The sequence below is a fragment of the Plecotus auritus genome (assembly GCF_963455305.1).
Source record: "Plecotus auritus genome assembly, chromosome: 1".
NCBI lineage: Eukaryota > Metazoa > Chordata > Mammalia > Chiroptera > Vespertilionidae > Plecotus > Plecotus auritus.
The window spans coordinates 35264482-35289328 of record NC_137770.1 but is presented as its reverse complement, the minus strand read 5'-3'; the positions used below and the strand labels follow the sequence as shown (position 1 = coordinate 35289328).

The window sequence follows — 24847 nt, the reverse complement described above, 5'->3', positions numbered from 1 at the left end:
AAAGGAAATCATTTTCAAAGAAAGACATTTTAGGTTCCAAGTGTTTAAGACTCCACTTGCCTTTTGTTGTGTTTGAAAAGCAGCACATTTGAGCCCGAGCTAGAAGATTGTTTTGTGGATTTTAACTTTGATGTGGATAAGAAGTCTTGGCCATCTGGTTGAACCAGTTCATAATTTTCATATGCAACTTTTCATCTCAAAAATGTTTCATTTTTACCTCTACCCACAAACAGATGCTGTTTAAACACACACACACACACACACACACACACACACACACACACACACACACACTTAAAATCAATCATGAACCACAACATTTCTAACAGGAAAAATGAACTTTTGCTGCCCTCTCCTGCTAAAACAATGAAATACTAAAATACCAAAAGATTTATGGAGCTAAAGCGAAATCCTCAAACCAAAAGCAATGGGCATGTCATTCTCATATCCCTCAATCAAAAATCAGACAACAACCAGAAAATGTATTGGTAATATTTATATTTGAAAGTTCCTCACTGATACATGAGGTTTGGATTACAACTTATTTACAATAAGTGATTTCTTAAAAAAAAAAAAAAAGTAAAGAGAAGGGAAGGAAGAAAAAGGAGAGAAAAGGAGGGGGAGGTAGGAAGAGGAAAGAAGAAAAGGAAACCTATATTCATAGACATCGTAATATGGGATGTTTATTTCCAAGAGACACTACTGCTGCTGTCGTGCATAAGAAGCAGCACAAGTGAACATTCCACTGGTTCGAAATTTGCTCAACTTTCTCTCAAGATGCACAATCCTTTCCGATTTTCAAAATTAAATACTGAGAAATATAAAATGCATTGCCAATATACCTACTACAAAAATCCTTTGTGGATCATCCCTTAACTCCACTCAGAGAAAGCAGCTGAGCCAGAATATAAAAATAAAAATATTGATGTGCAAATTAAACATCACCGATCATGTCTGGTGCCACCTTTTTGCTGTAGGTGACTGTCACTTTGCTATAACATTGGTAATAGCATCAAAAGAGAGATTCTTTTCATTTCCTGGGCCAGGTTGGTGCATCTGATTAAAGTGTGTGTGTGGGGAGGGGGGGGGGGGAAGGAACATAACTCTGAACACTTAAGAATGCCAATAACATCCATACATTTTCCCTTTCCCACCCTCCCCATCCCCACAAAAAAATAAAAAAGCTTTTAAAGCTCTAAATATACTTTTTTTCCCATAGTGTGATTGAGCCTAGGGCTATACGTTTTAGTATAGCAGGTGCAATTACAAGCAGTTCCTGGCTCTGCACCCTGGACTGTCCCACGCATAGGAGGAGGTACAAAATAATTTAAACCCTTCCCTTTAGGCAAGCGAGCCCAAGATGAAGGAGGAGCATAACCCTGCTTGTGAGTATCCAGCGGCATCAGGGTATTATCTATTTCTCACTTTTTTATTTTTTATTTTATTTTATAAAAAAACAGTCAGATGTTAGGGAGAGCAAAATAGAATAAAATTTAAAAGGACAAAAACTCAACACTGAAGGAAAACAACAGGGCCATTTGCACAATGAGAAAAGGAATGCATGCTTGATTCAAAGGATGAGAGGGGTCAGTTCACTCACATGGGTTTTCTAGGCCCACAACCTATGGCCTCAGCCTCACTCTAAACCACAGGGTTTTTGTTTGTTTTTTCTTCCAAAGACACTCTTAATCCTACCCCTGAAACCAATATGGTAGGGATAAGTTTGGAGTGATCATCACTCACTAACTACAATATTTGCTATTTTAAAAATAGATTTATATATAGTTCTGGAAATTATGAAGCAAACAAAATATAACACAAAGATGCATTTGTCACAATGAGCTCAAGTCGCAGCAACAGGAGAAATGTGGGAAAGGACAGAGAGGGCTGCTGCAAATGCAGCAAGTATGTCCTTAAATATGTCACATGGTGCAACAGTCAGACAACCTCAGTTACTCTGTGTCACCGGACACAACATGACAAGTGTCACATTGTCACTTTCAATTAAAAAGAAAAGACAGTATTTCTTCTCAGAAGTTGCCCTATGAATTTTAGACATTATCTATAATTGCTTCTTTGAGTATGTCTAAAATCTGGCTTTATTCTCCTCAGTTTGGAATAATCAACACATAAATTGACATCAAGGATAACTGTGTAGTTCTCACCTTAACTCTGAGGACAGGGTAAGGTGCAAAATAGGAGCCTAGTCTTTCTCATTTCAAATTACTGTATTTCATTCTAATGGGCAGAGATATTTCATAAACCTGGGATTTTAATGTCCATTATCCTAAAAGATGAATTAATGGCAAACAAAAGTTTAGACTGTCAAAACTAAATGTAATGCGGAGTCAAAACTAATGAGCTAAAATCGAAGAGGATTTGTTATAAATTTATTTTTTATCTTTAGTTGTTGAACTTGCACCTTTGCTCCAGCACTTTGAAAGGAAGTTGTTTCATCTTTGGCAGCCTCTGCCAATTTTACATCGAATCCCCATGAATGTTCTTTTTTAAAAAGAAAACCTATGAATTCCATTAAACCATGTTATGTTTGGTGTTGCATATGACTATTTTACTGCTGGTTCTTTCTCAGAATTCTCAATGCCAAGTTTCATTTGTTTTACAAAGTTGTTGAAAAACAGTATTCATAATTAGCTGACTTTTACACACACACTGTGACCTGATAATCCTGAAACACCTAATAAGGGAGAAAGGTCAGCCGCCTTTTTTTTCCCCTTTTTCTTGGAAACAAGATAACTGCATATTCTACTTTATATTTAAGTGGAAGGAAGAAAATATACAAGCCCATATTGATATTATATTTCTACTAAGAGCAACAACAGTTCATATGTTCATGTTTGCTGCTATGACAATTCAACACATGAACAGAATCAGCTCTATGCCATGAAGACTGCTGAAGTGATGGTTTAGATTATCAACTCACTGCTGCTATGTCCATAACAAGCAAACGCAACCTGGAAATATGCCCCAAACACATATCTTTCAGTACATAAAAATGCAACCACAATAGGTAAGTACATACTGTACACAGTTTTATCAGTATTTTTATCTCCCCAAGATGTTAAGAGTCCTCTTTTAAATACAAAGCAGAGAGCCAATAAAATATAGCTATAATACAGCCCTAGATTTTGTTTTGTTTGTTTTTGTTTTTTCTTAAACAATTTGGTCACAATGCACCTTTGATATAAAAGCATTTTTAAACTTTATTATTAATACTCAGGACATTAGGAATTTCCAGATTTTTGTCAGTAGCATTTGTAGAACCACTTTTGGTAACAAATACAGTAGTTAGGAATACGCATCCAATTCAGAATGCATAATAATGTTTATCCTGAATCCTTTCTGGCTAAAAACAGGGCTGGCGCTGTGATGAGATATAGAAGGAGAATCTACAAAAAACACGGTAACATGTTTTTCCCCAGAGGCTACGTCCTCTTTTGCTGGAATACTTTATAAATACATATTAAAAAGTAAGGCAACAACTCCAAACAGTCCAAGCTGTTTGCTCAACCCTATTCCCAATTAGATCCGCAATCCTGGCAATCAATTTCATGGTTGTACTGTTTAGTGTCTGTCTTTCTGATTTCAAAATGGTCCAAAGGATGTTTTCTGACATTTCTAAAACATCTCTGGTATGTGTGTTCAATGATGTATGCAATTAATACTGCTCAGGTACTGAAGCCTATGATGTCCCAGTGCCTGTTTTCAAAGGATTCAAGACATTGATTTGGATTCACCATAAACTCCTGCATGAATCCAAAATTCCCTTCCCTACTATGTTTATCACCTCTTCTCTTTTACTCCAAATTTTAAACCTAAAGGAGTACCAGAACTACCTGGCTACTGGAAAGATGTGCACTCCAGTAAGCAAAACTTTCATCTGGGACCTTTAGAACTCACGGTCCCATTCCATGTGGACATTCAACTCACGAAGATGTGCAAAAGGAAAAGATGTTAAATTACAGTCAAGTTATCCAGAAGAGGGTGTTATACAAACCTATATGGAAATGACAGTCTTTTTTTTTTCTTCCTTTCCTATAAATACATTTAACAGCTTAGCAGAAAGACAAGCTAAATTTAAGATTGTTCACATTTGAGAATTGTTTCATACTCTCTGCTAATGATAAATAAGGAACTCCCGACAATGGAATTTTAACAGCAATTTCATTAACAGGTCTCTGAAAACTGCTTTTTTTTTTTTTAAGGGTTAAGAACAATGATTATGTTTGCAAGGTTCTGAGAAGTCCATCTACTGTCCAAACTTTGGATTGAAGTCCTTATTTTTTTTTTCCTTTACTTAGAGACAGGTATATACAGTGCTGTTGTAATAATGAAACAAATGTGAAATCTACTGTAAAGTTGCACAATACAGAAAACTGTTGCTCCATCTTCTACTACATAAATGTGTGACTCCACAGGTTAGTAATGTTGCTGCCATTGTTTTTGTTAAGTTGGAATTATCCCATCACGTCTAAGACCTCTCTTCAACTCCAGATCCTCCAGTTTTTTCCATAATTCCTCACGCTCCTTTTCTTTCTTTTTCTCACTGGGGAAAAAACAAAATATAAAGTAAACACCTGGGGAGGTTTAAAGACATTATTCATCAATAACTGTCCCTTGAACATTCTTTTTCCCATGAATATTTTAAAAGGTCTTTGAAAAGCTTGGCATTAAGCTTATGGGTGTTTCTTCTTTTTGGTTTTTCTCTCTCTTGCTCTTTTTTTTTTTTTTTACACTTATTTAGACACAAAGTAGTATTAATGAACAGAGTAGAAGATGACAACTTATATTGTTGTTAATCCTCACCCGAGGATATTTTTTCCATTGATTTTTAGAGAGTGGAAGGGAGGGGGAGAGAAAGAGAAAGAGAAACATCGATGTGAGAGAGACACATCAATTGGTTGCTCCCCACATGTGCCCCAACCAGCATAAAACCCACAACCCTTCAGTCCTCGGGCCAATGCATTAACCACTGAGCCATAACCAGCTAGGCTGGTTTTACCTTAATATTCTTTTATATTTAATACAGAATATTAACTTCAAAATTACTGCGAAACAAAAATGAGGATCATTTATATGTATCTGTTATCCTAAAACCAAGGACACATTAGTGACTTTCACTTGGGATCTACTTAAAATCTAATTTTCTCTTTGTCTCTAAACAGTTTCTCAAAAGAGATGCTAGAAATGACAATGATATAGAGAATGTAGTAAGTCAAGAAAATATACTTTCTCTTTACGAATATCTGTTTTTCCTATACTATGTCTATTTAAACTCTTTAGCAGTATCTTGTCTGTATAAGTGTTACTAAATCACAAAATCTAAATTAATGTATTTAATACTTACATATACAACCAAATTAAATATTATTTCTTCTGTGATTGCAGTTTTAATGATCTGGACAGAATTGTGTTGATATTGCTATATATTAAAACTTTAATGTTCCAAGGCTTCAAATTTAGTTCAATATCAATTTAACTAGTGACTTCCAGATTTGGGAGATAATTTGTAAAATTTACTAAAACTCTGGATGTCTAAAATAGGGTTAAATAATTTTATTTTGCCAAGGACATGATTAGATTACCATGTTTTTATAAAAGAAATAGTGCTGATTTTAACATCAACCAAGTCAAAAGTACCTAATCCAGGAATATATGAATATACTGTGAATTAATAAATTCACATATATTAAAATAATTCATTGCTGTCCCTAGTTTTCCCATGTTGTGATGAACCAGTAAACAGCATACCCAAATGACATCTGTGTATCCATAAATTCAGATAATTTCTGAAAAAGGGCCATATGTTACTTTACCTAGCAAGAATTTAATGTCAGTTACAGTACAATATTTACTCAGAGAAATCCACATAGGTTAAGTGAAATTTGTATATAAATCTTCATTGCCCCCCCCCCCAAAAATCTCTAGAAATACTTGAGTAATTTTATATTCTCATCCCACTAGCCTTAAGGAAAGATTTCATTATGTAATATGGTCATTAATATTATCATTTCATAATTAATATTTTGTTATTTTAAGCCTTTGTTTACTATAATTAATTTCAGCTATCTCAAATATAATCTGCACAATATGAATTTCAGTGGGCATAAGTTTCAAACCATTACCTGTAGGGTAATTTTGACCCTGAAAATTTATATTTATAGGACAAGATTAAATAATCCTTCAATCATTATGAATTCCAGATTCTTAACTGTAAAAGCAAGCTATTTGGTAAATTATCTCTTTGGGTTTCTCAGTACAGTTTAAGAATAATATTAAGTCTAAATAAATGTTATCAGGGAATACTGATTTGAGTACATTTAAATCAATTCTGTGGATCCTGCTGGTTTCAAAAAATATGACCTTTAATTTGGAGGAAGAGGGAGAAGAAATTGATAGACAAGACCTTAGGATCTTTATTCAACTAAAAAACAATTTAAATATATGTAAGGTTCATGCTGCCCTAATTCACAGTTTAAATTAATCACAGACATCATGGGAGAAACCAAGATGGCGGCATAGGTAAACACCTAAACTGCTGGTCTCGCACAACAATTTTAAAACTACAACTAAAAGACAAAACGGACATCATCCAGAACCACAGGAAGGCTGGCTGAGTGGAAATGCTACAACTAGAAGGAAAGGGAAAAGCACACTGAGACTCAAAGGAGCTGCAGGAGGCAGAGGTACTGAGACGCGTGTGCGGAGAGGACTGGCAACTGAGTGCGCGGCTGGCTTTCTCAAGAGGGATGGAGACAAAAGCTCCCGACTGCGCTGAACTCCAGTTCCGGGCGAGGCTCTGGGGACTCAAATTCATACAGGTTGAAACTGGACTGTCAGGAAAGAGAAAAGCACACTGAGACTCAGAGGAACTGCGGAAGGCAGAGGTACCGAGGTGCACGTGCTGAGAGGGCGGGCAACTGAGTACGCGGCTGGCTTTCTCAAGCAGGAGGGAGACAAAAGCTCCTGAATGCACTGAACTCCAGTTCCAGGCGAGACTCTGGGGACCCAGTCTCATTCGGGGAGAAACTGGACTGTCTGGCAGCGGGTAGAACTCGAGGGCGGCTTTCTCTCAGAGGTGCTTGCAGCGATTACCACGGGACACTGAGACACAGGGGCCTATTAGGGCAGGGCTGACGGGAAACCAATGCTGTCTGCTCCACTCTGAGACTCCGCAACATTCAAGCTGAGCACAGAGGCTTTTGCAAGTCTTCTCCCATAAGGGTGTCTCCAGCACAGAAGTTCTCCCAGTATAGACACAGCTGATCCTCACAGCCAATTGGCCTGGAGGTCAATTCCTCCCAGTGATACTAACAACAATCAAGGCTTAACTACAACAAGACTGTGCACACAAACCACAAAGGGGTGCGCCAAGAGTGTCCACCTCAGGTAACTGAAGAGGCTGAGCCACTGTGCCCTATAGGACACCTAGCACACAAAGCCACTCTATCAACTCAGGGAAGCAGCCAAAATGCAGAGACAAAGAAACAGATCACAAATGAAAGAAATGGAGGAAAGCAAATGACTGGATATAGAGTTCAAAACCACAGTTATAAGGTTTTTCAAGAATGTTCTAGAAAAGGCCAATAAATATAGCAAGACCCTCAAGGATATGAAAAAGGACTAACTAGAAATTAAGCATACACTAACAGAAATAAAAAATATTATACAGAGATCTACCAGCAGACTAGAGGATCGCAAGAATCAAGTCAAAGATTTGAAATACAAAGAAGCAAAAAATGCTCAACCAGAAGAGCAAAAAGAAAAAAAGAATCCAAAAATATGAAGATAGTGTTAGGAGCCTCTGGGAAAACTTCAAGCATACCAACATCAGAATTACGGGGGTGCCAGAAGAAGAGAGAGAGCAAGATACTGAAAACCTATTTGAAGAAATAGTGACCGAAAACTTCCCCCACCTGGTGAAAGAAATAGACTTACAAGTCCAGGAAGCACAGAGAACCCCAAACAAAAGGAATCCAAAGAGGACCACACCAAGACACATCATAATTAAAATGCCAAGAGCAAAAGACAAAGAGAGAATCTTAAAAGCAGCAAGAGAAAAACAGTTAGTTACCTACAAGGGAGCACCCATATGATTGTCAGCTGATTTCTCAACAGAAACTATGCAGGCCAGATGGGAGTGGCAAGAAATATTCAAAGTGATGAATGGCAAGAAACTACAACCAAGATTACTCTACCCAGCAAAGCTATCATTCAGAATTGAAGGTCAGATAACGAGCTTCACAGATAAGAAAAAGTTAAAGGAGTTCATCACCGCCAAACCAGTATTATATGGAATGCTGAAAGGTATTTTTTAAGAAGAGGCAGAAAAAAAAGGTAAAGATAAAAATTATGAACAACAAATACATGTCTATCAACAAGTGAATCTAAAAATCAAGTGAATAAAAAATCTGATGGGGAGAAACCAAGATGGCGGCATAGGTAAGCACCTAAACTGCTGCCTCGCACAACAATTTCAAAACTACAACTAAAAGACAGAACGGACACCATCCAGAAACACAGGAAAGCTGGCTGAGTGAAAATTCTACAACTAGAAGGAAAGAGAAAAGCTCACAGAGAACTGGAGGTACGGCAAAGGGTCTTGGTGCGCGCAGAGAGGAAGGGCGGCTGAGAGCCTGGCTGACTTTCTCTGGCGGAAGGGGGAAGGAAGCCCCCGACCGCACTGAACCCCAGTTCTGACTGCACTGAACCCCAGTTCCAGGCGAGCCCCTGGGGACCCACGCTCTTACAGGGGAAATCTGGACTCTCGGGCGGAGACTCGGGAGCTGGGGAAGGCAGAGGTCTGAAGGCGCGCACGTGCACGCAAGGGCAAGGCTGACGGGAAGCCAAGACTGTCTGCTCCGCCCTGAGACTCCACCCCATCCAAGCTGAGCACAGAGGCTATTGCAATTTGGCAAGTCTAATCCTATAAGGCTGTCTCCAGCACCGAACTTCTCCCAGCGTAGACACAGCTGATCCTTACAGCCAACTGGCCTGGAGGTCAATTCCTCCCAGTGATACCAACAACAATCAAGACTTAATTACAACAAGGCTGTTCACACAGTCCACAAAGGGGTGCACCAAGAGTGTCCACCTCAGGTTAACTGGGGAGGCCGACCCACTGGGCCATATAGAAAACCTAGCACACAAATCTACCCTACCAACTCAGGGAAGCAGTGAAAATGAGGCGTCAAAGAAACAGATCACAAACGAAAGAAATGGAGGAAAACAAACGACTGGATATAGAATTCAAAACCACAGTTATAAGACTTTTCAAGAATATCCTAGAAAAGGCTGATAAATATAATGAGACCCTCGAAGATATGAAAAAGGACCAACTAGAAATTAAACATACACTGACTGAAATAAAAAATATTATACAGAGACCCAAAAACAGACTAGAGGAACACAAGAATCAAGTCAAAGAATTGAAATACAAAGAAGCAAAAAACACTCAACCGAAAAAGCAAAAAGAAAAAAAAAAAACAATCCAAAAAGTTGAAGATAGTGTAAGAAGACTCTGGGACAACTTCAAGCGTACCAACATCAGAATTATGGGGGTGCCAGAAGAAGAGAGATAGCAAGATACTGAAAACCTATTGGAAGAAATAATGACCGAAAACTTACCCCACCTGGTGAAAGAAATAGACTTACAAGTCCAGGAAGCGCACAGAACCCCAAACAAAAGGAACCCAAAGAGGACCACACCAAGACACATCATAATTAACATGCCAAGAGCAAAAGACAAAGAGAGAATATTAAAAGCAGCAAGAGAAAAACAGTTAATTACCTACAAGGGAGAACCCATACAATTGCCAGCTGATTTCTCAACAGAAACTATGCAGGCCAGACAGGAGTGGCAAGAAATATTCAAAGTGATGAATAGCAAGAACCTACAACCAAGACTACTCTACCCAGCAAAGCTATCATTCAGAATTGAAGGGCAGATAAAGAGCTTCACAGATAAGAAAAAGCTGAAGGAGTTCATCACCACCAAACCAGTATTATATGAAATGCTAAAAGGTATTCTTAAAGAAGAGGAAGAAGAAAAAAGTAAAGATAAAAATTTATGAACAACAAATACATATCTATCAACAAGTGAACCTAAAAATCAAGTGAATTAAAAACCTGAGGAACAGAATAATCTGGTGAATATAATAGAATCAGGGGCTAGAAAGGGAGTGGACTGATAATTCTCAGGGGGAAAGGGGTATGGGGGGTTCAGGAAGAGACTGGACAAAAATCATACATCTATGGATGAGGACAGTGGCGGGGAGGTAAGGGCAGAAGGTGGGGTGGGAACTGGGTGGAGGGGAGCTATGGGGGGGAAAAGGAGAAACAATTGTAATAATCTGAATAAAGATTTATTAAAAAAAAATCTGATGAACAGAATCAACTGGTGAATATAATAGAATCAGGGGCATAGAAAGGGAGTGGACTGACAATTCTTGGGAGGAAAGAGGTTTGGGGGGTGCGGGAAGAGACTGGACAAAAATCGTACACCTATGGATGAGGACAGTGGGGGCGGGAGGGTAAGGGCAGAGGGTGGAGTGGGAACCGGGTGGAGGGGAGTTATGGGGGGAAAAAAGAGGAACAATTGTAATAATCTGAACAATAAAGATTTATTAAATTAAAATAAAAAGAACAGACATCATAAAAATACTCATCTTATTACTGTAGAGTTTCATTCATAGCTTTCCTCAAAGCTTTATGGCATTCAGTGCCATCTGTCCTGTGGGGCTTTTCTTCCAGGGGAACTTTGTGCTGAGCTATCATAAATCTTTTATTCAGACAACTTTATCTTTAAAAATTCTAAATAGTTCTGATATAGTTAGTGTCACCCCCATTCTGTCCCACTTTTCTCTCTACCTGTAGGAGGGGGTTTTAAAAACTTAACCATGTTGTCAAGCTAGAATACTGTCAAATTCTCTCCCAATTTCAATTTTACATAGCACTAATGTTGGCATGTGTATCTAACAGTGTTAGTTACTTATTCCACACACGATTGCAGCCTTGCAATACTTAAAATTTTATCTGAACTGAAACAATTACTAGTGTCTTGCCATCCAGAAGTGAAATCCTTCCTTCAGTTCTTCTCTAATAGTACCAAATAAATCTCTTTATTCTCTTTTCCTATTCTATATCTATGGAGAAACCAATCTTTCCATCTATTCCGTTTAACCTTCTACTGTTCATTGGACAAAATATTACCCTTGCTTAAGAGTAATCCTTCTCTCAATAAGAAAGTCCATTTGCTATAAGTCACTTTAATATATCAGATTATCAGAATCAACTTCACAGTGTCTATTCCTGATACCCTTGGTTAATTCTTATCTTTTTAAAGCGTTTGCCTGGTTTAAATAATAAATGATCAATAAACAGTTTATTATTGAAGTTCAATAAATATGAATTTACTTCATCAAGTTCTATATCTATATATATAAAACCCTAAGCAACTGACTGTTCGACCGTTTGACCGTTCGCTATGACATGCACTGACCACCAGGGGGCAGGCGCTCAATGCACAGGCATGGAAACATGGACCAGACTGATGAATCTTAGAGGGAAAGATGGGAGAGGGAAGGTGGAAATAGATTAACCAAAGATCTTATTTGCATACTAGAGGCCTGGTGCATGGATTCATGCACAGGTGGGGTCCCTCAGCCTGGCCTGTGCCCTCTCGCAATCCAGGACCCCTTGGGGGATGTTGGAGAACCGGTTTCGGCCGGTTCCTCACAGGCCAAGCTGAGGGACCCCACCGGTGCACTAATCTGTGCACTGGGCCTCTAGTTTTAGAAATAAAGTCTTTAATACTGTTAATGGGATTCTACAGATTTAATACTTATTCAACTGGGATAATAAGCTATTAGTTGCTAAAAAAAGAAATATTATGTACAACATACTTTTTAATGGTGTATCACAGCATGAATGTGTACTTTACTTCCTTTATTTAAATAATTATTTAAATTAGACAAACTTTTTAAAAAGAATTAATCAAGGACATTTTAAGTTGGGAACAAGAAAAGTTATTATAAATTCCGTGATTTGCAAAAACTGTAAATATAGCCCTAACTGGTTTGGCTCGGTGGATAGAGCGTCGGCCTGCGGACTCAAGGGTTCCAGGTTCGATTCCGGTCAGGGGCATGTGCCTTGGTTGCGGGCACATCCCCAGTGGGAGGTGTGCAGGAGGCAGCTGATTGATGTTTTTCTCTCATTGATGTTTCTGGCTCTCTATCCCTCTCCCTTCCTCTCTGTGAAAAATCAATAAAATATTTTAAAAAAAAACCTGTAAATATAATAAATTAAAAGTTCTTTAAATTGCAAGTATGATCCAACATATCCCATAATTAATATTTACATTATTTTATTAAAAATCTCAACCTCTTCTGTCTACAGGTAAACACTTGCCATATTCCATAATTAAGTTGCTTTTCAATATATCACATCCTAGTATAATTGTTTTTAAATGAATGTGATGGTCCTTTGTCTTCTGCCACCAAACCTTTCCCCTCATTGCTCTCTTTATCAGTAAAATGCAAGTAACACATTCAAAATCAGGCAAAGCAAAGAAGCAAGGGAACCATAGAGAGCGTTGCTCCGGAGATTCCACAAGGTCCTGGGTATGAACACTCACACACACACCTCTGGGGTCCTCTAAGGTTCACAGTTTTATAATATACAAAGTGGCATTTGCTTCTGTATGATCAGAGCCAAAAACCAAAAGTCCCACTACTAACAAACGCTCTAGACTTCCCTCAATGTCTCCAAGTACATTGATGCCAGGGTCTGAACATTCATGCCCCCTGCCCCAATTTGTATACTGAAATCCTAATCCCCAAAGATAATGATATGGGTCATGAGGATGGTCCCCTCATGAATGGGATTAGTGCTCTAGTGAGCGATACCACAGAAATCCCTTGCCCCCCTTCCTCCAAATGAGGACACAATGAGAAGGTGCCAGCTATGAACCAGAAAGAAGGCCCTCATCCAGCCATGCTGTCACCGTGCTCTTGGACTTCCAGCCTCCAGATCTGTGAGCAATTAATTCCTGTTTTTTACAAGCTGCCCATAAAACACCCATATGTGGTATTTTGTTACAGCAGCCCAAATGGACTAAGACATCATCTTTTGGAAAGTTGGACATATTGAACAAGAAAGAACAAAACTGAAGAATCACATAAATGAAATCAATAAAGGCTTTATTCAGCCATAGCATTTATTATAAAGAGTACACCTGTTCTTTGCCCCCTTTTGGTCTTAAGCATTTCAATATTTATAAAACACCAGACTCTTCACCTCCCTATTCTTTTCACTACAATGAATTTGTTGGGGTCTAGAATAGAAAATAAATTCTGAGCCAAAGAACTAAACAAAATGGTGCCTCGTCCCTCCTGATGCTGGAGTGAAGTACAAGATCAGCCCAACTGTCGTTCAAGTAAATTCAGGATAGGAGTGGATCCAGCTGGCAAACTACCTGATGATTCCCTTATGCGGGCCTGAATGCCAGCTCTGTGCCAAGCTCTTAACCCTGAGGTAGAAGAGAAACACTACAGAAGGGAAGGAGGAAAGCAGCCTTTTTCAGAACAACACTTTGTTGCCCAGGGGCTCCACTAATAAAGACACAACTAATGAGCATGCAGAAATGAAAAGATAAATAAATACAATTGTGTGGCTTAGGATTTCAGTGCAATTAGGCCACATCAGCAAAGAGCAAGGAAAGAACTCAATAGTTTTGGGCACAGCTAACAAAAAAGCTTTAAAAAGTTACCGCTGGCGATCTGACTTGTATGTGGCTGTCAGCTCGTCAAACATGGTGCTGTTCATTTCCATAAACGCCTTCAACACATTGTAGACTAATGCCACGATAGCCCTGGCAAGTAGAGAAGAGGGACCTATTAGTTAGTCGTACATATTGGGATGGAGAGAGAGAAAGCACAAGCCTTGAATGAGCTTCACATATTGCACACTATCTCCATCCCTTTTAGTTGGAACAACTAGAAATGACATATAGTTCATTTCCAAACCGAGAGTTACTGTCTTTACTGTTCAAGGCAAGACATCTTTCTGAGGGGTTGGCAGGATTAAAAAAAGAAATATCTAATTTTGCCCTTCTAATTATTGGTAACCAGAATAAACTTGCCTGTGGGCAACTGTTAACTTCATTTAATAAAAAAGCAAACATAAAAATAAAGCAACTTAGAGGCCTGAATTTGCATAGAATTTTATTTTTAAAGTGATAATATACAGAATTCATCAAAATCAAAAGCTGGAAATATGTAATTTATATTCTTCATATCCACAGATATGATATTAAACCCCTATAAGTTGGGCAATTTAATATGAGTTATGTTTCTAGTTGTGATTTGCATCAGTCCACTCACACCAGCTTGATCCCCTTGCTGATCCAATACATTGCCAGTAAGGTAACAGGCAAGCTGGTGATGGCTGCAACGAGCTGTGGAACACTATACAGCTAAACAGCCAAAACAGCAATCCATACTCAGCAAGGAAGAATAAGCTCTTGGGCAACACGAAGACTGTCCCATGATGGGCCTGACAGCTTCAGACCAGATCTAAATAGCACTGCCCTTTGCAAAACTATCCAACAGCGCTTCCCTTTTGCAATATGCTCCAATACCTCTGAAAAGGGCACTGGTAAAAGTTAGGCCAGGTGTTAAGTAAACCATGGGTTTGATGTTTCCAAAATGCTTATAAGAAGCTGTGTTGCTTCTTCCCTGTGCCCATTAGTAAAAGGAAAACATAATCTCCCTTCTGCTGAAAGAAATGACCTCCCCAAATGCTCCGTGCAGTGATGGAGAAGGGCCAAAAACAGTATACTGAGCGGTTACACACCCTTGCTGAAACCACTCTCTAGATTCTCAAGAGATTATCGCATTAGGAGACTTCATTGTTTACCAGCTCCTTATTTTTACCAGTTAATAAAATTTTGTGAATTTGAAAAGTGAAAAATGTATTATTTTACAGTTTTACGCAAAACTTTAAAGCCAAACTAATTACTAATATACTGAATTCTTCCTGCTGATTTTTAATGCCACATTAACTTTTCTTTCTATTCCCCAGAGAAATATGTAAAGCCATTCAAATACAGAATGCTTTAACTTTCACAGGCCTAGATGTTAAAGTTCTCTTTGAAGACTGTAAACTTTTCTTCCCTACAGAACATATATAATGACTGAATTGGTTTTTTAAAAAATGGATATTGCTAAAGTGCCAATCAATTCAGACCACATTACTTTACAACTCTTTAGTGTTTCCTTATCATCCACTTGGTGAAGGCTCATGTGGGCCCCACTCCCCTTTCTAACCTCGTCTTCCAGCAACCTCCCCAAGACATCTGTGCTTCAACCCTCCCAAACTCTCAGGTCTCAGAACTCGAAAGATGCTTTTTACATTTTTGTTCCTTTTTATATGGCAGATGGACCCACACTCTGAAAGGGCTTCCCCATCCCATCCACCTGCCAAATTCCTTTAAGATTCAATTGGCGCCTCACCACTCCACCAATGTCCTCAAACCCCTCCTCTCGCTCCAGAGCATCCCACATCTGTTCCATTCACAGACAGGCTATGTTAACAGAACACACTTCTAATACTGCTTCATAAAGTATCTGTTTACTTGTGGGTCTTGCCAACCAGTCAGTGAATTTGTTAAAGGTAGGGACTCTATCTTTTCACATATCTCTCTTTAGCAACAAGCACAGCATCTGGCACATAGCAAGCACTCAAGACATTTTATTAAGCAAAAGAGAAAGGGAGGGAGGGAGGGAAATGGAAAACCTACGGATTCCAATGTTCTTTTGAAATCCTATACAGACTGGAAAACATGATGGGAAGGATGACATTAGAGTTTTCTTCTATCAAACTCATGATGTATTCATTATTCCAATAATAGAGCGCTCTTTCTGCCACCTTTGAGAAAAGAAAAAGAAAATGTTAAAAGAGAGACAAAGATAAAATTATAAATCTCCAAACTAAAGTATTTTAAGACTATTTTTATATCATTCAGCCAAATGTAAAATTAAATATTAATCATGCTCTACATTTTTGTGGGTTTAAAATCTTTCAGAAAGCTCCAAAGTAGTTCATCAATTTGGAGAAGGAAAAGAAGTTTCCCTACCTACTTCTATTCTCCCCTTTCATACTGCTCGTTTCATCTGATTCCACATTTTTCCTGCATATCTCCCAAGCTCCGGACACCTCTATTCCCTATGCCACACCGTTTCCACCATCCCTTTAACCCCCTTCCTGACTCACCTCTTTCACCCACACCACACATGGCTGACACTGTCAATAGCTGCAGAGAAAACCCACCTGCCCATCCCTGCAGAGCAGTCCCCTCTGCTAAGCACCTCCTGTGGCAAGTGCTGTGCCTGTACTGCAGGGAGAATGTGCCATCGTACCCACCACCTGCGGAGTAGCTACTATTGTGCCCATTGTACAAAGGAGGACACTGAGGTTCAGAGAGACTGGTAACCTAGCCAAAGTCACGTGACTAACAAATGGTAAAAGCTAGAATTCGAGTATAGTGCCCGGACTCTTTCCAGACTTCATTTCTGTCACCCTCGCTGTGGACTAAATAAGCCAGGAGGAAGTCGCTCCATTTCTGGACTCGAGGACACTAGATGTATATACGACTGCCTGCTATCTCAGATCCCTTTTCTCTGACTACCACACTGTCAACTGACTCTAAGAATTCAACAGAACACCTCCAAAAATAATCTAAAAAAAATCTAAAAAGTCATCTATAAGAATCAATATAAGCCCAATTCTCAAAAAAAAATCTAAAATCCCTGAAAAGGGTAGTTATATGAGAAAAGAGGGGCTTCTTTCATTCCATCAGATTAAGAAATTATGTTTTCATTTAAAAATTAAATTTTAAATTAATTTTAATTTTATATGCATATATGCCTAACCCATGGACACAGACAATAGTGCGGTAAAGCCCTGGGGAGGGCAGCAGTAGGGTGGAGGGGTCAATGGGGGGAAAAGGGAACATCTGTAATACTTTCAACAATAAAGATAAATTAAGTGGAAAATATAAAATAAAATAAATAAATTTAATTTTAAAGTAATTTTAATTTAATTTAATAAAATGGTACAAGATGCATCAAAGGCACTGTGCAAAGTGTTTCACATACATATTATTTAATCCTCACCACCAACACACTGAGTAGGTACCATTATTTCTATTTTGCAAGTCAGAAAACTGATGCTCAAGGTCACATGGCTGGCAAGGGACAGACTCCAAAGTCTCTGCTCTTAAAATCTTTTCTCTGTCATCCCTATGGAGCTCAGACGCCAGCGAGGAAAGGAGGAATCGACTTACGAGCCTATCCGTGTAAATTGTGATAAATGTCCCATCAGATATAGAAAGAAAGTGCTGGAGGGAAGGGCAGACAGAACCACCCTGATGACGTGGGGGAGAGGAGGAGTGGCAGGATGATGACACAGGAGGTGGCATCTAAGCTGGGCTTTGGAGGATGAAAGAAGGAAAGTCCATTCCAGGCCAAGGGGAATACAGGGAGGGAGGCAGACGCACCAACATGGACAGAGTGTCTAAACACCACGAAGCACATGGTGTGTGTGAGGCAGTGTGTCTGAGGCACTGGATAAATGTTTGCTGGATGAACCAATGGACACAACAAGTGAATAAAGAAGAACCTCTTTACTTCTTTTGTTTTCAGTTCTTTTGTTCTATCGAATAATTTAAAATTCTTTTTTCTTTCTGCTATAGATCGAACTGTGTCATTTCCCCACTCCCCACCAATTCCTAGGTTGAAGCCCTACCCCCAGTATGAGTGTATTTGGAGATAGAAGGTAATTAAGGTTATGTGAGGTCATGAGGGTAAGGTTCTAACTGAACAGGCTTGGTGGCCTTATAAGAAGAGAGATACCGCCTCTCTTTCCACATGCACTCACCACAGAGAGGCCATGTGAGGACAAGGGACAAGGTGGCCACCTGCAAGACAGAAAGGAAGCCCTCACAGAAGCAGGTCACACTGGCACTCTAGTCCCAGACTTCCAGCCTACAGAACTGAGAAATGAACTTCTGTTGTTTAGGCCACGCAGTCTGGTATGGAACCTGCTACAGTCTAAATATTTGTGTCACCTCAAAACTCATGTGTTGAGATCCTAACCCTGAAATAGGATGGTACTAGTTGGTGGGGTCTTTGGAAGGTACTTAAGTCATAAGAGTGGAGCCTTCATGAATGGGGGATCAGTGCCTTTCAAAACAGCCCCTCTGCCATGTGAGCACACAAGAAGCCCGTGACCCAGGAAAGAGCCCTTACCTAACCATGCTGGCACCCTGATGTCCGACTTCCAGCCCCCATAACTGTGAGTGATAATTTCTGTTGTTCATAAGCCATCCAGTCTGTGGCATTTTGTTAGAGTAGTCAGCCCCAGCTAAGACACTTTGTCTCCTTTCTGAGCTTCTAAGAATCACTTAAGCCTTCCTGGTGATACTCATTTTAAAAGACTCATGCTCCTTGCCCTGGCCTGTGTGGTGTGGCTCAATTAGTTGGGTATTGTCCTGTGCACCAGGAAGTTGCCAGTTCGATTCCTGGTCAAGGGCAGATACCAGGGAATTATAGGCTTGATCCCTGGTGGGGGCATGTAGGAGGCAGCTGATCTATGTTGCACTCTCATATTGATGTTTCACTCTCTCCCTCTCCCTTTTTCTCTCTCTAAAAATCAATAAGCTAGTCTTAAAAAAAATTAAAAGGTTCCTGCCTAGCCAGTGTAGCTCAGTGGTTGAACATCAACCTATGAACCAGAAGGTCATAGTTCGATTCCCGGTCAGGGCACATGCCCAGGTTGTGGGCTCAATCCCTAGTAGAGGGCGTGCAGAAGGCACCAATCAATGACTCTCTGTCTCATCATTAACGTTTCTATCTTTCTTCCTCTCCGAAATCAATAAAAATATTTTTTAAAAGGTTCCTGCTCCTGTCCCTAATTACACCAAACATCCTCATGAAAACAGTAAATAAGGTAAACAATCCAGATGTTTGAGCTCCACAGCCATGTGTAATATGCAAAACATCTACACAGTATCCTGAATTTTTCTTATCTAGATGTGTGTTATATCACTGAATGTAATGGTTCATATAATGGTTTCTTAGTGTGTGTGGGGGGGGTGGGGGGGAGTACAATCACAAGATTGTCACAAAATCACTGACTTGACATACTGAGATGTCTTTAGACAACAGCAGTGTCTCTAACTCTGCAGGATAATGGCAGAGCAGGGGAAAGTCCCTCAAGTCCCTCAGTGTGCTTCTGTGCTGCCAACTACAATCTGAACAATCTCTTCAAATCAGCAGGCAGTATATCAAGAGTCAATTCTCTACTCTGTAATTCAGACCTCTGGTGAGATACCGAAGGATGAAACCTAATGTGTATTCACCCCAGATCACCCTCTTCCCTCCTGCGTGGGTTCCTCAACACTGCAGCAAGGGCCCCAATGAGAAAAGAACTGCCCAGGTTCACCTGCACTGTATTCTCCCCAAGTGGCCACAAGGAGGCAGAGTGGCGCCACAGGAAAGTTCAGACAAGAAGCTATACCTATTGATTTTACTCCCTATTAACTTGGGACCTTAAGCAAATCATTCTGAGTCTCATTTTTATTTTTTTCATCTAGAAAATGGGGGGTGGGGGGAGACTCATAAGGTAATTTGAAGTTTAGAAATAATGTATGCAAAGCAGCTAGTATAGAGTAAAATATTATTGTTCTTTTTCTCTTAAGCTTTATTTAGCATTCTCTCTTATGCTCTATAGCAAGCATGTCAAACTCAAAGGCTACACGGGACAAATAAATGAGGGAAATGGCCCATGGGCCAAGAGTATGACATGCTTGCTCTATAGGAAGCCTACCAGTCTGATTCAGCTACTTTACTTGAGACAAATTATTCTACCACTTTGAGCTTTAGTGTTCACGTCTGTAGAAATCACAATGCCCTCCCTGCGGGGTGGTCATGCATCATCACAGTGACTGGCATGTAGTGCTCAAGATAAAGGTGCTTATTGTTAAAATTATTGTTAGCATGTGAGAAAATAGCAAATAAGTAACAACAGGTAGCTGACGTCCATTATATTTTTTTCAATACAAATAAAATTTTACCAAAATAATACATGCTGCATAGGCTACTCTGGCTCATGCCCTCCTGGTACTAACCTGAAAATGGGGGCTAGATACACACTTGGCAATTTGTTTAAACAAAGGTTCTTGAATTTTAACAAATTGTGAAGGTTCAATCACATCCAATATTTCTTCCAGCTCCCCAAGAAACATAACCTGTAAGTAACACGCAAAACACAAAATGTCAGGCATTTCATTAAAAAATCCATAGGAACGATGAGGATTAATGAGAGTTAGCAATGTTTTAAGAAAAATTTATATATAAAACCAAACATATATGAACATAGGCATTATGCTGGAAGATGTTCATTTCACAAAGAATTCACCAGAGGGTACTTGCTGAGAGCAAGTTTCCTTGACATTGAAAACACAATTCTATTTACTTTGGAAAAAATAGGTGTTACATCTATTACACAGAACAACTGCTCTTAGACAATGCGGTAGGGATCCTGCAATACAGGACTGTCCTGTGCAGCTCTCTCTCTACTGCTATCAACCCAACTATCTCCTCCCTCACCCACATGTTTTAAACAACGGGGGGGGGGTGGGGGGGTGGGGGGAGGGGGGGGTGGCCGTTCTGAATACATGCACAAAAGTCCACAATGGCACATGCAGGTATTTCCCAAATATGTCCAGCCCTGATCTGTGGTAGATGTTCCTCTAGGGCAGGGGTGGGGAACCTTTTTTCTGCCAATAGCCATTTGGATATTTATAACATCATTCTCAGGCCATACAAAATCATCAACTTAAGAATAAGCCTGCTTTATTTGGTCAAACATTTAATTAACTCACCCCTAATGCCTTGGCAGGGCCAGACCAAATTATTTCACAGGCCTTATATGGCCCATGAACCAGACAATCCTCACCCTCCCCTAGGATATGCTGTTAACAGAACACAGAGGATCAAAAGATACAAATGAGCAGGTTCACCCCCAAGCAGGTAGCCTTTAAAGTCTTTCTACCCAATCTCCACACTTACACACATGCACACAATTGTTCACTACTGAGCACAATGAATCTCATGGCCTCAGCACCATGTGCCTCAAGAAACTGCTTTTAGATCACAAAATGGAGTCAAATCAATAGTATATTCAGTTGTTTTAAATATAATGGAAAACCGGAGAAACAAAAACCAGTTACCTATTTAGGCAGCTACACTAATAAAAGAGAAAGATGCAAATTGACCGTACCTTCACGATGCCCACCAGCCAATCAGGAGTATGCAAATTAACCCAACAAAGATGACGGGTTAATTTGCATACACAGGCACTGAATGGCCGGGGAGCGGGACGCTTACGTCGTCACCATACGACGCAGGCGTTCTGCACCGCCCCAGCTCCTCCGGGCCTCTGGGCAGCATGGGAAGGCGGAAAGGCGGCTCTGGCCAGAGCGAAGGCAGTGCTGGCAGCCAGGGGAAGGAAGGCCCATTCTTGCACGAATCTTCGTGCATTGGGCCTCTAGTAAAAAAATAATTACCTTAGAAAAATTAAGTATGCAATTAAAATATGAAAAATAACAATGCCTTTTTCATATCTTAAGATACATCTGAGTAGCAATGCATACATACTTTTAATTTTACCTAACAGGTATTAAGAAATTAGATGATTTTCTGAAGCTGTATAGGGTTTTGGAGAATTGAAACTGATTTGAAAAGGAGGGTGTTTCCATAAAAAGCAAAATTTGTAAACTCTTGCCATTTGTCAAGATACAAATTCTGACCTAGAGCAGTTTGGCTCAGTGAATAGAGCGTCGGCATACTGAAGGGTCCCAGATTCCATTCTGGTCAAGGGCACATGCTTGGAATGCTGGTTTGATCCCCAGTAGGGGGCGGGCAGAAGGCAGCCAATCAATGATTCTCTCTCATCACTGATGTTTCTATCTCTCTCTCCCTCTCCCTTCCTCTCTGAATTCAATTTAAAAAAAAAAAAAAAAAAATACATAAATTCTCCCAAAATTTTTTCAAAGTGTAAAACTAACAGCTGACCTTTTCTGGGCCATTTTCACATGGTTTATAACCTTTCAGGAGAGTGGATGCAGATCTGGCACCCAGCTAGGCTCACTTCCAAGTTAAGAGACACTCCCCCACAACAGCCTTTCATGGCACATGCTCGGTTAGGTCTCAGCTGAAGTACAAATCATGCCCAACCAGCGTGGTTCACTGGTTGAGCATCGATCTATAAACCAAGAGGTCATGTTTCCATTCCCAGTCAGGGCACATGCGCTGGTTGTGGGCTCAATCCCCAGTAAGGAGCATGCAGGAGGCAGCTAATCGATGATTCTCTCTCATCATTGATGTTTCTCTCTCTTACTCTCCATTCCTCTCTGAAATCAATAAAAAAATATATACATTTTTAAAAGTACAGCTCGATTAGCATGGCTCAGTGGTTGAGTGTCAATCTATGAACCAAGAGGTCACGGTTCGATTCCCGTTTAGGGCACATGCCTGAGCTGTGGGCTTGATCCCCAGTGTGGGGTATGCAGGAGGCAGGCGATCAATGATGCTCTCTCATCATTGATGTTTCTCTCTCTCTCTCTCTCTCTCTCTCTCCCTTCCTCTCTGAAATCAATTTTATATATATATATATATATATATATATATATATATATATATATATATTCTTTAAAAAAAAAAAAAAAAGTACAAATCATCGTAGGCCAGAGTTTGTCCAGGCCACTTGTAAACAGCTAAACTACAAGTCTGTAACATATTTTACGACTGTACATAGTAAGATCCCATCCACACTATGTTTTAAAGTGGGTATTTGGGCAGTTTGCTCTAGCATCTAACCACAGTGACAGCAAAACCTCCACACTATGAAGGTGGCCACTAGGAAGGTGACAGAGAGAGGCCCAGACAGTTGGACACATGACTGGGACCTGGCTCGGGCTTCCATGGGGCTAATCAGCACTGTGATAAAAGTCCAGGGTTCACGAATCAGGAAGGCAGGTTCTGACCTAACCACCTATAGTTAGGGTATTCAGCCAGGCTTCTTAACTTCTCGAGGCATCAATTTCATAACCAGTAAAATGAGAACATTGGCAGTCCTGCCTTACAGAGCTGCAATGAGGATTAAGTGAAAGAATTCATTTTATACATGCTTATTAGCTTGGTGCCTGGCACTCAGCCAATTATTTAGTAAGCTATTAACACACTGACATTAAGCACTTACCTCTTTCTGACTACATGTTTTGGGCCAAAATTTCATTAACCCCCTAATAACCTAAAATGGAAAGGAGAAAAACAAATGACACTTAATTTTTCATTATACACTCCATGAAAAGTGGTCTATAATTCAAAATTATGGAAAAAAGTACCTACAGGTTCTGTGAGTGAAGGATCTTTCTCCAGAAATTGTACTATGCAATATGCCAGCTGGAGAAATAAAAATGAAGGACAAAATTAGAAATTCTATATAGTAAGGTTTCAAAAGATGTATTACTAAAGCTTCCTAAGAAGTTTCCAGACTCTGGTTTTAGTAACTTCACATCCAATTCATTTTCAAAATAAAAAATATATAAAAAGCTACTTTTCAAGTCAAAGAATGACACTAATAAGGCTCCAGGGGAATTTTTTTAAAAAGAATACTGGGATAGCCCTGGCCGGTGTGGCTCAATTGGTTGGAGCATTGTCCAGTGCACAGTAAGGTTGTGAGTTTGATTCCCAGTCAAGGTATATAACTAGGTTGCAGGGATGAAGCAAGTGATTGATGTATCTCTCTCACACTGATGTTTCTCTCTCTCTCTCTCTTTCCCCCTCCCTCCCTCCCTAGGATCAATATTTTTTAAAGCCTAACATTAACAAAAGAAAAAGAATATTGGGACATGAAGTAGCCAGCTAATGAAAAGCAGAGGTGAAATATCATATTCAGTATATCCTGAAAGTATCTCATCTACATATAGTTTGAACTACATCTCATGGGCTTTCTTCCTGTCTGTGCTAACCTCAATAGCACTGTGTTTTACTGTGGTTCCAGAAGAGCGTTCTATGAGAAGTAGGCTCTTCCTAAAAACCTTGCTGGTTGCCTGATTGGCACATGCAAACTAAAGCAGTTTCAGGAAGACACAGAAGGTTCTACCTGCCAGTTGGAACCTGGAGAAATACGAGTTTTACATCTGACACTAACTCATCTAGGCAAGAATTCTTCTAGATGATCACACAATGTAATACCCTGCTTCAAAAACTAGAGGCAAGATTTGTAAAGGGGCTGGTAAGGATTCTTGGACAAGAAACCCACTCTTGGGAAACAACTTTTTGAGGGTGTTCTAAATTAGAAGCATATGGACTAATTTTCCTCGAAATACAGAACTTCACATTTAAAGAGGAACACTGCTCAGAAAAATGTGTTACATTTTTATGCAAACTCAGAACATTCCCACTGGGGGGACTGGGGAATCAGCGGTTTGAAATACTAAAATTAAAATGCCACTAGATCATTTCTCTCCCCACCAGTGACATGCTTACCATGCAAGACAGTGTTAGCATGGGAATTAGAGTGGGAATAGGACAGGGTACACTTTTTAAAGTAATGGAGGCTAAAAATAAAAAAGATGTGAAAATATTGATTTGTTTACTGTGTATTTATTTATGTGTAGAAAGTTAGAAAGATAGGGTGAATGAACTAGAAGAGGGAGCAAAAGGCAACTTAATAGACTATTGTAAAATAAGGCTGAGACAAA

The 24847-nt window shown here is 39.6% G+C and overlaps 1 protein-coding gene across 3 annotated transcripts in view; it reads right to left on the bottom strand.

The window, feature by feature from the left end:
* Window positions 1-1448: 1448 nt before the first annotated feature.
* The window catches only part of PPP2R5E (protein phosphatase 2 regulatory subunit B'epsilon), a 176076-nt gene continuing 152677 nt past the window's right edge, over window positions 1449-24847 (bottom strand). For 2 of the 3 annotated variants that reach the window (XM_080659526.1, XM_080659527.1), the window contains exons 9-14: window positions 23490-23543; window positions 23341-23391; window positions 20207-20326; window positions 15818-15945; window positions 13787-13888; window positions 1449-4564 (exon numbers count right to left, since the gene is read on the bottom strand). In XM_080659526.1, the coding sequence (XP_080515652.1) occupies window positions 4465-4564; window positions 13787-13888; window positions 15818-15945; window positions 20207-20326; window positions 23341-23391; window positions 23490-23543 (555 nt within the window). In that variant the 3' untranslated portion in view covers window positions 1449-4464. The remainder of the gene's footprint in view (window positions 4565-13786; window positions 13889-15817; window positions 15946-20206; window positions 20327-23340; window positions 23392-23489; window positions 23544-24847) is intronic. The other variant, XM_080659528.1, reaches the window with a different exon arrangement.